The sequence below is a fragment of the Apteryx mantelli genome, chromosome 3, assembly GCF_036417845.1.
Source record: "Apteryx mantelli isolate bAptMan1 chromosome 3, bAptMan1.hap1, whole genome shotgun sequence".
Lineage (NCBI taxonomy): Eukaryota > Metazoa > Chordata > Aves > Apterygiformes > Apterygidae > Apteryx > Apteryx mantelli.
Window position 1 is genome coordinate 77,988,837 of NC_089980.1, and position 13,284 is coordinate 78,002,120.

General features: G+C 37.0%; 1 protein-coding gene across 1 annotated transcript in view; it reads right to left on the reverse strand.

Annotated features, from left to right (window-relative positions):
- The window catches only part of LAMA2 (laminin subunit alpha 2), a 387,138-nt gene that overhangs the window by 79,837 nt on the left and 294,017 nt on the right, over positions 1-13,284 (reverse strand). The window contains exons 37-40 of the mRNA XM_067294582.1: positions 10,264-10,426; positions 5,544-5,754; positions 3,850-3,966; positions 2,548-2,711 (exon numbers count right to left, since the gene is read on the reverse strand). Coding sequence (XP_067150683.1) covers positions 2,548-2,711; positions 3,850-3,966; positions 5,544-5,754; positions 10,264-10,426 — 655 coding nt within the window. The remainder of the gene's footprint in view (positions 1-2,547; positions 2,712-3,849; positions 3,967-5,543; positions 5,755-10,263; positions 10,427-13,284) is intronic.

The following is a 13,284-nucleotide window of genomic DNA, read 5'->3' on the forward strand; positions in this document are numbered from 1 at the left end:
TAGTCTGTTCTCTGGGGAACCGGGATAGCTAAGCTCCAATCCTCGCTTCAGTGAGTATTTAATAATTTCTACAAAATGCAACAGGAAAGACAAAGGAGAGGGAAGGTATACTCCCTGGACTCCATGGGTAGTTAATTGAAGGGGAGAGCCTCTCTTAAGGCTGCTGCAGAAACAATGTGGCTGAACTGCCTCTGCATTATGCCGGGAAGAGGAGATCTCCTTCCTCAACTACATGTGGAGCTCAGTAGGCTATAGTGAGTTTTTGTGACATCCTTAGAAAAACGCCCAGCTAGTAGTTAAAGTACTCCTTAGCAATATGGTTCAAATTCCCTCTGGCTTAGGAGGGAACTCAACTGAACTTTCTACATTGCAGTGAGGTTTACTCATCAGCAGGCTATTAGGCATAAGGGAAAAGCCTATTCTAATACTTCCCTGTACACAGGAAAAATAACAATTTTTCCAGGTTAAATTCATGAATGGCTCCATGTTCCACCTCTCAAGAGAACATCCTCTCCATCAGTCAATACGCTATATAAAGCCTTGGGGGGTGATTTGAGAGAAAGGGCTCTCCCTCAATTTCTCTTGCAAGATGAAATGGTATTTTCCAGCAAATTTAGTATTAACTAAAAGACACCCAAGTGCCAGTTGTGAGGATAAATACTTCTTTGAATTCCTAAGCTAGATAGATAGAGACCACATATTCCTGTAAAGTATGACTGTTTATGTTGGTATGTGCAGTAAACAGCTTTATCCTGATGCAGGATGACATACTACCTTTGTATTTTTTCTCCTTTGAAATTTTGTAGCTGACCACACTAGAAACTTTAATTTTGAACAATTTGCTTCTAGATATGATTTCAAATGTCCTTCATTCTGCATTTTTTTTTGTGTATCTTGAGAAACTGAGGGTGATGTCTGGATCAGATAGAAGGATACATTGTACTGCTGTACCATAATGAAGGCTGCTTTAAACACTACCCTAGCCTACCCTAAGGACAATCTGTCAGCCTATGTTAAAGTACATGCATGCACCCATGAAAAAGGTCTATTTTACACTCTTAAAAACCTCTATCTCAAAATTTGTCTTGCCAGCATTTCATTATAGAGGCTCAATATCCTTTTCTCACTGTGGGGGATTTCTGAGAATATACAGATGAGCACCATGATAAGGTTCTCCTAATAAAAAGGGTCATTTTAACAAAGAAAATATACTACTTGTTTTTAACTAATGTTTATCAAAACACATAGTGGGCTCTGTAAGAGAAAATTGAGTTCATTTTTTTCATGTCAACACTAGCAGCAAGCATATGGTAGGCCAAATTGTGTAAATTAAGAATATGCCTGAGGGTACCATTTGCAGGTAATGCAGCACATAACATCACAAAATGTATGAAACGGCTTACAACAGATATACATACACATATATATTTATGTTTTTTCATTTTTTGTTTTTTTCTTCTTCTTTTCTTTTTTTTTTTTAAGGAGTATGTGGTCCTGGACAGGAAGGAAAGAAACTGAACTTGACTCTTAAAGCCCAGACTATTCCTGGGCTACATGACACATGGAGTGTCTGATTATTCCAGTCTCCAGTGACACATGGAGATCTGATTATTCCAGTATCATAGTGGAGATATATAACAACCTGTAATGTCATTTTTACATGGACCTTCTGTAAAGCAGAACTACATACTGATTGACATATGGACATGGTTTGAGCTAAAATCTGAACTGCACATGCATGAGGCACTTTCTGCTGAATTGGTCACTCAAATTAATGAGTGTTTAATGCTTTGACTAAGAAGAAAGACCAACTTGTGTGCCAGGGTACAGCAAGGAGACTACTACTCTTCAGCAACTTATACTTGCTAAAGCAGATGCTGAGTTCTGTTCTGTTTCACTAGTCACACAACAGTACCCCTGGGCATCTGCCTTTGTCTAGTACCTTGCCTGCCACACCAGTTCATACAACACTTTTCAAATAGCAACAGAAGATCAATTGCCACACTCTAAACAGCAATTCATCCCAAAGTTTCAGTTATGCATCATGTACTAGTGAGGGTTTCCTCTTTCATGTCAGTACTTGCAACTGTATGGTCTTAGGGGCTGACAATTTAAACTGTGCAACAATAAACAAAACATATGCTTCTCACTGCTATTGCATATTCTGCGTGTGCAAAAGCACTTGTAGGAAAGTCAGAACAACAGACACTAACATTTTAGAGTCCTGTCCACCTTGAGCTTGGCCTAATAGAAATGACAATGCCAATGGCAAACAGAGAGAGGAAAAAACAAATCCAATTCTTCTCTTACCTGTTAGTTTTGGAGGGCTTATCTCAAGCTGTTCTCTCATTTTACCATATCTAAAGCCCAGACTTTCATCAAAGAGATGAATCCAGCTCTTCTAACTGGACTGGATATTTGTATATCCATACATAACACTGGATATTTGTATATTCTTAAGGACAGATGTCAGTCTGTCACTTTCTGTCAGAAAGTCTTACAAACCTGCTTCACCATTTTAGAATTACCAACAAATGGCTGCCGTACCCATCCAGTATCGCAGATGATTCATTCAGCTGGGCTGCATGACTCTCAGCTTGCAGCACCTTTTCTGGAAGCATCCTTTCCTGAATTTCTTGTGATAGGTCATCTATTTTATCCTTCAGCTGATCAGACATTGATTGTATCTTATCTGCAACGCCTTCTACATACTGAAACCAACCAAACAAAAGCCTTTAAGCAGTTGAACACAAGCACTGTGTAGTGTAATCCTGTATGCATTTTCTCTATGAGATATCATCTCCTAGCTTAGCCATGCATTAAGACTTCAGGGAACTAACAAGGAAACAATAACGGCATCGTTGAGCTGAGGAGCACAAGGGAGACAAAACAGTCTTCCAACAGCCACTTGCCTCTCTTGAGCTCAGAGTGTGTGTGTGTGGGGGGGTTATTTTACAACTAAGCAACTGCACAGTTTAAACACCCACTAACTCTAATTTGGATTTCTTTCCTAAATGTAAACACATACATATTTATACTAAATTGTGGTAATACCCCAAAATAAGAACTAACCAGTGACAGAAGTTTCATGTATCATGAACCTTTGAGTTACTCAGTTTTGGTTTTGCTTACTAAAGTACCCTATAACAACTATACTTTTTGAAGACCTTCCATTCCTGTCCCAATAAGCTGTGTCAAAATTCCTTTCCTCTCCCATTTCTCCATAAAGCATTTTTCCATTCATTATATCAATTTGCAGTGCAAGATGGGAAATATTTCCAGAATCAATGACTTTTCAAGACTTATTTCTTGGAACTAAGGCACTGATCTCAAACTCCATCAAAAAAACTTTGAAGGCAGAATTTTCAAAAACATTATGTAAAATGAGGGTGCAATCCTCCCCTCTCCCTGATCTATCCAGACTTAAAATTGTTGCCACAGGCAACAAATTATTCTGAAATTTTCTTCTGATATGCAGAAGAAATTTTTGTGCAGACAAAATCTGCATCTAGATCAGAGTCACAGTGAGACTGTGAGTGGCTTTTTGCACCTGCAATTCTAAAGATAAAGTCAGCACCACAATGCAAAGCCACATTTGTAAAAGGGAGTCCATGAAAAGCGATGAGCTAGCTGTTTGTGTAATAACATAAACTTAGTTCTAGCTTAATCGTTTTTATGTATCAGCTTAGCTTTTCTGTCACACAGCAATAGAAAAAAGATTCCTTCCAATTCAAATATTCTAACATTGATATTTAAAAGAAAAATCAGGTGTTACTTTAATTATATATTTTGCTTTCATAATAATGACTCATTGTACTAATTCTTGGCTAAAGATGATAAAAGACTCACCTCTACAGCTGAGCTGATTTCATTTGCAAGATGGCTTGCTTCATTAAGGACATCATTACCCTCCTGTAGGCTCTTCTCAACCTCTTGTCTGCCATCTTCTACAGCTTTCTTCTTTTTCTGTAAGATGTGTTCACAAAAAGCAAAATACAAGTTATTTAATAGAAATGGGAGGCCAGTTCAAATACAACTGCATTTTGTTACGATGCCACAAAAGTTAGATATCTTAAACTGTTAGAGCTTTCAGAGCAGACAGTGACAACAACAGAGGACATTTAATGTAAGATACCTTCTCTTTCTCCTCCTGCTCCCAGCTCTGTATCCCCCTTCCAACATGGTAGGTTTTTCGTTGCTCTATTACAGAGGTAACTGACTATAGTACCATTGTGGAAAGAGTCAGAAAAAAGTCAGAAATCCTAATCTTTACCCAGATGTGGGTAAAGTTTCTCTTTTTGCCAATTATCTTCTCTGGCTATGAAGGCAAAATTTATCAAAATATTGTTCTGCTTTCCTAAGTGCATCCACTGGTGTTTCACTAACTATTGAATATAAAATAAAAAATGATGTTCTGAAGCAACTTTAGGATTCTTGATTTTCCAAATAGTGAAAATATTGCATATTGTGTAATAAGGAAGGACTTCTGAATAAGGAACTGGCTAGTCCGTGTGCAAGATCCATTAAGCATCATGGATTAGTTTGATGGGAGGCCATGGCATTCTAGTGTTAATAATGCTGTGATGGCTTCTTAGTCAAAACAGGGTCCAAAGAAAAAGAAAAAAATCACTGCTGAAATCACCAAATGAGTCAGGCATCCTCATAGTGTGGTGAAGAGAAAACTTTAAAAATTGAGACAGCAGGTAATTTCTTCAACCTTTCTCCATCCACCTTGGGGAAGTAAATGCACAGAATAGAAACCACCTAACTCCTTTACATCATTGTATTTCCTTAATTCAATCAAGCCCACAAATCTCTGATGAGAACTGAGGTCTCAGAACTCTAACCTCATCATTGTACATTAGACAAAAACTCATCGAGATATAAACAGAGTTTGAAACATTTATCTTCATTAAGTTGACTCTGCTCTTTATATCTCGGTTAAATGCTTGTTAATGTACAGTATAATGTGCTCTTCAAGTCTCTGCAATTTAAATTAAATCAAAAGTAGAACCCTCTGCTATGAGGGAGATCATTTATAACAGCTACTAAATACAGAGGATAAAGTTTGATTTATTAGTCTTTAATATCCACATACCCCCTTCAGTCTTCTTCCCAGGGGCTGGAAAGGGAGATGAAAGTGTAAGTTTTCTAGAAGCAAATATATGACAGCAAAGATCTTTAACAGAACTCCCCTATTTATATCTTGAGCACAGGATTTAAATTTTGCATGACTATCTATACTGGGGCAAACTTAACCTCACAAAAGATAATGAGTCCAATGGCATTCTCCACTCAATGTTTAAAAACAGTCAGTATTATTTTGATAAAGAAAACTGTGGAGTAATTCCACTTTTTAAAGCCAGCACATTTCTCACTCTGAGGAATATTTTTGCTTTATATCAGATATTTTTATATTAAAGAATAATTTTGTTTTCCTTGGATTTTTGTTTTAGGATTTAGTTGTTACAAAATATCTATGCAAAGTTTCAAATTTTGGTCAGACACCAAGTTAATCAAGGATACGGTTTGTCAGCACTCACCTCTACCATGGTCATGTTTTTTTGGTTGACTGCAGATAAACGATCAGCCTCCCTAATTTTACTAGTAGCTTCTTTTAGCAGATCTCGTGCATCATCAACTTTAGTATGGTAGTTTGCCAGCTTGTCCCGGACCTCATTTTTGAGCTCCTCATTTTTCTCACTGGGTTCTCCAAATAATTTCTTCACTTTGTTCAAAAGATCTTCTGCATTCCTGCAACACATCACCCCCCACCAGAAAAGGCATTAAGTCCATTTTCCCTACACCAAATAATCTCAATATTCTTAATATCACGTAAATGAAAGGGACTTTTAAATAATATCTCAAAGTAACTTTCAGGAGCTCACATGCTTAATAAAGTAAAATGATGGGTTGTTCTTAGACCCTTTGTTAAAGTGTTTTTTAAACTGCACGAAGATGGAGGACTTTTTTTTTTTTTTTGGTAAGTTGCCATTCTTGAGATCTGACTAGTAAAGTGAGGTTTTTTGAAACATTTCAACTTGTCAAAAAACATTCCTTCATTGACATTAATGTGACACTTGACACAAACTGATTTACTGCCTTGAGCAGAGGCGACAGAATGTAGATATGCCTGATTTCAAGCTGTCTAGGAGCAGACAAACTGTTTTAGTCAGTCAAAAATCATAAATTCTTTCCTGTGTCACAAACAGCCCCCAGGATCCTTGGATTTGATTCCAGCAGCCAAAGTATTCTGCTTATCTAAAATAAATGCTGGGATATTTTTAATGGACTTTGGCAACACAGAAAGTTCACGTGTCTGCTTTTGGCAGGGGATACAAGTATTTCTTGATCATTAGTGAGTTGCTGCACCCAGTTTTAAAGGACTGAAATAACCTTTATGCCGTGTCACTTCTCTGCTTCATGATACCGTGCCTTTGAATCAGTTTCTTGTAATGCAACACCACTTCCTAAATGATGCCTCAGAGATACAAGAAAATCATAAGGAAATAGGAATCTGTATGAGAGAGAATATCTATAGAAGAAATCGATCACACTTCCATCTAGAACAGACTGTATTTTTCTTCCTGTCTCATTATGGCAAAGTGATTAGTTGTCTGGAAAACAAGAACTCTATTTTCTGAAAAATTTTGCAGTTTGCCCTGCCTATAGTCAGTTCCACTGCAAACCTTTCAAAAACATATATGGAGATAAATGCACAAAACCAAATGGGAGAGGTGGAAAAGATATGTTGCCACTGGGCCTATGTTAGAGGAAGGACCTGAACTCAATCCATAAAATCCCCTATTATTACCTTAAGTTTGGGGTTTTCTGGGATGTATTTCCCCCCGCCTCATCTGCCCTCCCTTTGGTTTTGATGAAAAAAATCATCCAGTTGTGAATTTGCAATTTCTGAGGAGAAAACATTTAACCCAAAAAACCCCCAAACCCAATATTGACACCCTATCACAGAAGAAACGTCAGAAAGAATTCAGAATTTCTTCGATACTTTCTCCTTTGTTCTTCGTAGAAGTAACTACCGTCTTAAACTTCTGTCAAGTTATGGTACCTTTATGACAATGAGACAGAACAGTACAAGACAGATGGATTTCCTTTTTTATGCCCTTGCCTCACAGTGCATCCAAACTGCATACCTAACCAGCAGTCTATTTTTAAACTCATCATTGGAGGTCTAAAGATAACAGATCAATATTATTTCTTGTGCACTTTTCCCTCTGCTCTTTCTCTTGAAGTTCAAGCCTCCATGTAATTCCTTGTTTTATGTACTGGAATTTCTGTGTGACCAGACCCCATCACGTTTCTTGAAATACTGTCTTTTACATTCAACCTGTGGTATTTTCACTGGATACCTTCCTAGAAAAAGAACAAAACCATACAAAATACTTAAAAATGTTAAAGAAATAATCACAAGTCTGGCCTCACATCTGGAATGTTGTGTTCTGGTCTGGATCGTCAAAATGAGTATGATGGAACAAAAGAAAGATTATAGATAGATGATAAAATGATGAAAAAAATAAACTGCATATATATATGAGGGAAGACTAAACATATTAGAATTGTTCTATCTGGAGAAGAAATGACTTATGATAGATGACTATAAAATCATGAGCAGCATGGATAAGGTGATCAGCTGTCCACTCTCTCTCTCTCCTAATACAAAAGCTGGTGGGCATCAAAAGAAAATATCAGGAACTGAGTTCAAAACACAGGAGGGAGGTCCTCAAACAGTGTGTGGTTGAGTTATGCAATTCATTGTTACAGGAAACCAGGGATGAAAGAAGATTATATTGGCTCAAAAGCCATCGGAGAAATTCATGGAAGAAAAATTCACAGAAAGATAAAGCTATTCAGCATATTAAATATAAAGATAGACTTCTGGCTTACAGCATCCCTCAACAGTAACTCAGTGGTGTCTGAGAAAATGAGAGATTCTCTCATAATCACGTATTTCCAGGATCTTGTGATTTAGGAAAGTTATAACATATTGGGAGATTTATTTCAGAAATATGAAAATTATGGGGTTTTGGACAGAAACTGATATATTTTTAAATGTATTTTCATTAGAGAAATATTTACTAATATGTCATTTCAATAGAGTATGTCAATCAGATTACAGACTTGACTTGAAAAATTTGAAGGAAAATAAACGAGGGAAAAAGCTGCAAATTGAAGTGAAGTTTTGCCATATGTGAAAGCAAGAAGCCTTAACTTTAAAGAGTAGTTGAAATAGTCTTCTTCCTTTAACATTTAAGAATTCACTGAAAACACAGGAGAGGGAAGAACAATCCACTGATTCTTGTCATTCTCTTCTTGGACCAAATCCTGAAAACTAGCCAAGCAGAGCACAATCACTGCCAAATGACATCTCACCAGAGAGTAAACACGATTAACTACTTAAAAGTGGTCATGAGACTTGCAGAGCCATTCAAAAATAAGTATTTCAAAATGAGTCTGTAAAGAATACATGTGAGTATGCAGATCCACATATGTGCTTGCACAAACACACACACATACCATTTTAAGAATGATTACATTTTCTTTATCCTTTTTCCTTATAGAATGCATGCTTACCACATTGTTTAAGCAGTTTTAAGGCATTTTTCTTTAAGAGGCAATACATCCTAAAAGAGTTTCAGAAAACATTTTTCAGGGGCTCTTCACTCTCCCCTCATCCCCCATAACACACAGTGACTCTAATTTTCTTTCTGTTGAGTCCAGTCAAAATCCCTTGGATCTTAATGGTTCAATGATTGCCCATAACGGGCTAATCCTATCCTTAAGCTACCGCCATACAACTTCGATTGAAATCAGTTAGTGTATTCAGTTAGCATATTTCTGAGTAAAAAGTGTATTCCTTTATCAGGAAATGAAAATACTCACTTTGCACATTTCAGGAAGAATGGCAAGAGGGAGAGTAGTTCTTTCCTAAAAAAATCCCATCACTTTTCCTGCTCTAGCAATTGCACTGATTTCATGTTAGTCAGACAGTTTCACGTTGGCTATAGCATTCAAGGACTATGAACACCATGTTTGAAAAGTACTTCCACCCTGGCAACTCCTCCCATTTGCCCTAAAATTGCAAACAGCACTTTCAAAGATTGGCTAATTTTTTCTCTTCCCTATTTTTTTCCTCCTGCTCCTTTATTTCTGTGGGTGAATAGAGAAGGTATAGCTGGGGCTCAGTGGAATCAAAAGAAAAAGTAATAAGACATTGCTGAAGAATATGTTTTCATTATATCCTTTCTCAAGAGAACAGAAAGAGGAGCTATCAGAAGTACGGGAAGAAATACTGTAGTAGTAGGACTTTTGGGAAATGATCCAGTCTATTAAGCATAAGATAGGCAGTGCAAATGTGAATCTATACTGCTTGGAATTCTTAGCTAAATTTGTAGTCTGTATAAGTCTCTTTACAGTACGCATACACCTAATAATCAACATTTTCATGCCTGAAAACATGTACTTCAGCCAGCTTTCTTAGGGGCTCATCATATTACTTCAATGGACTACATAGCTGCTAAGTTGAATGACCTGTTAGCTGTTTGCTGTAGCAAAGTGCTTGCAATAAAGTGCTGAGTGATCCCTAGCCTAGGAACATGCTACAGAAATAGCAGACTGCCAAAATCTTAGCTTCAAGACAAGTATTTTGCTGGATCAGGTCAGTTTTCAGCATCTTGCGGAATCAGTAAAAGCACAGGAATTAGGTCTCAAAGTACTTTATAAAGAGCAACCAATATCTTTTAAGGTTTTTTTTATTATTTTTACAGATAGGTGACCAAACCTTGGGATTCTAAGCTTTGCCATGGAGTTGGAATATTTTGATCTATACTGTTCCATATATGGCAGAACACATTCTTTTGAATATCTATGTTATTGGACAAGCTTTGCAGACAGATTATATTTTTATTAGACCAATTAGTATTTCCAGAAAAAACAGACAAGCTTTTTGGTGCAACAGCCCCTCTTCAGGTCTGAAATAGAAGCCAAACACAAACAGTACAATTGCTAAGAAAAGTTGCTGGTACACATGGAGCAGAGAAGTAATTTTCTAGGGATTGCTTTATGCATATGCAAGCATTTCCAAAAATGCAAATGCCACATTAACAGATATGAAATATTAGACTTTGTTTTCTTTCACATTTCTGTAAGCCCCAGCTTAAAACTCAGTTATAACAGATGTCAAACACATTTATGAAACTTGGATATTATCACCAGGAGGTTGAAGATGGAGGTCCCTCTACTCACTTTAACTCATCTTGGGCTATTCCTTCTTGCAAATTCAGCTTTCTGCTTCTCAGCTCTGCCATCATTCTGTCAGCCTCACTCTGCAGGTCTGGAAGACTCTTCTCCAGGGTCTTGTCTTGGGTTCTGAGTGTCTCGTTCAATTTTATAGCATCTTCGTTTACAGCTGCAGGGGGCAAAAAATATATATAGAGAGAGTTAGTAAATAAAAATGACAGAGAGGCTTTAAGGATCTGCACATCAACTCCATCAGCAAGTGGAATGCAGTTTGCACTGGGTATTCCTGCTGTGAAATATAAAGGACAGTTAAGTGATAGAACTGAGGGATAGAGTACATGATAGTACAATGTAAATGTACTATGTATTTGGAGTAGTTGAACTATTGCTAAATGACAAAGCTGTACACATGGTATCATATTCAAGGACCAACTAAAATCTTTCTGCTATAGCACACCATAATATATTCCGAATAAACACTTTCAGAAGCAACTAGGTGACTTATGACAATCAGTTCCATTTTCAACTTAAGAAAGTACTATTGCCTTCCCACAGGCACTAGGCTTCCAGGTAACTGATTTCACCAAAATCACAGTTTCTGGTCACACAGGTACATCTGAATATTTTAAATTAAATCTTTAATTGAAGAAATCAATATGTGTTTTTTAAAATTCAAATAAAGGGGTATTTCATCCACACGTTGTATAGGTTTAAAACAAATGATGAAGAGGAAAGCTCTAATTCTAAATTTGACTTGCGGAGGAAGACTGAGATTCGGATGTTTAAGTAAGAATGCTTATTTGCAGGGTAGTGAGGACTGGAACAAGACTACTACTACTAGATTGCTTGTGTGAATTATGTTACATATCATTACCAGGTTACCTCAGGCCACAGATAAGCATATATTCATTTTTTTATTCTGGAATAAATAAATAGTAATTTAAAATCCCTGAATATTTACCTTAAAAGAGAAAATGGATATGTTATCTCAGCTCTTACTAGGTGCAGGAAAATTTATATCCAGTTTTATCTTTTTTCTTCGTCCTCCTCATCTCATAATGATCTTTGCTTTTTCTAGTCTTGATATACTGCAAACTATCAGAGTTCAGTGATGGTACAGGATTTGGATGTACTGGCATCTCAGTGCACAAAAAAGTGTAAAGCTGTGAAAATTTCATGGTTATGAGGGAAAACTAGTTACAGGTTCTCAGAAGTTCAAAGTCAATAACCAGTTCAGTGGAAATGGATCAATGCTCTGAGTTTTACAACAAATAACTAAAAACTTCTTGCTAGTAATAAGGAGCACTGCCACTCTCAGGCATTGCCCTCACCCAGTGGAAAGAAATAGGCACTTAAAGGGCATTTCATCCTCAACTAGTTGCCTACTGGCAAAAAGTATTAGAGAGCTCAGGGTCATAGAAAAAGACCTGCATTCCCACAGCTTCAAAGTATTAAAACATTCATAAATCTGCAATCCAGTAGAGGGGAAGGCAAAGAGAAGGTAAGCAAACTGGTTGGTTGTCTCAATCAGAACATCACGAGTGGACGTAAAGCCTTTAAGGAACAATCAAGCCCATAAGCACATAAGTCTATGTCTTATAGGTCAGGAAGAGCAGAAACAAAGTAAAAATTAACAGAAACCGAGTTGAACCATTCCCTACAGAAAGAATTAAATAATAGTGAAAAATCTTCATTTATAAAAACAAACAGAACATAAAAAGAAGCTATACAGGCAATTTTTAAAATAATCTAGGAATGGCTTCAAAATAAAGCGAACACTTATCCTCAGTTTTTGAAAGACAGTGATCTTGAACAGAGAGACAAAGAGAGGACAGCAATCAGAAGTAAGGATACAGAAATTATCACAACCAAGGAGGAAGAAAATTTCAAAAGAACTTAAGCTGGAGAACTGCCATTCTAAAAATGAAAGAGCTGGCACACGACATTGTAAATCCAGTACCAAGCGGTACTGTTTGACAGAGAACAGCAATGTAGTGCCTGTTTTGAAGGAAGGGCAACTCTGCTAAGGCCTGAGAGCTTACTTTGGAAGTAAGTGAAAAACAGGATAGAGAATAAATCAACTGGGTTTTTTCAAAGGTAGCACATGTCAGACTGTATGGTTAGTGACAGATCCAGTTGAATATTTTCATTGATGATCTTGGCAAAATAATGGAGGTCTACCGATTAAATATGCTGATGAGAAAAAGTTATAAGAAACTCTTGGTAGAGAAGGATGGGAATGCTACACAGAAAGCATCGGGTGACCTTGAGAACTGAAGCAATCAAAATGGAATGAGATTCAACAGTACAAAATGTAAGGTTATGAACTAAGTAACAAAAGAAATTTCAGGTCTAAACTAAGGCTCTGCCAGTTGGAGATTAGCTATGGATGACAAGAACATTGCTATATTATGAGTCTCCAGTGGCACACAGCTGTGAAAAAAGGAAATGCTATCCGAGAATGTATTAGGAGAGCTGATGTAGGGAGGTTTTATTGTTACGGAAGTGCAAGACACTGAAGCAACCTCATTTCAATGCTGGTCACCTGTGCTCAAGATGAACCTAATTTGGAACAGAGGCAGGGAAATAATATGAAGGTGGCCAGAAGATTTGGGAGAATACGCTGAATGAGAAAAAACTTTTTTTTTTTTTTTAAAGTGTTTTAGTCTAGAAAAAAAAAGGCTGAAGGGGAATATAATTCCCATCTGTAAACACAGTTGGGGGTGGGGGAAGAGAAGAAGAAGCAATAGGGAGAGGTAAAAACTATTTGAACTAAAGAAAAAGGTTGGCAAGAGAACACATGATGATAAACTGACCAGGAATACATTTTGCTAGAAATGAGGTTTTGAGTTATCAAAAGAGTCAAGTTCTGAAACCACCTCCTATTTAGAGTGTGTGTTGGGGGCGGGGGGGAGAACTACTTTGAAGATATGGGTGAGAAAATTTATGAGGGCAGGGACTGGATGCAGTGACCCATGATGTCTCTTTCAGTCCTGTGTTCCTATATATAAACTATTCTTAAAATGT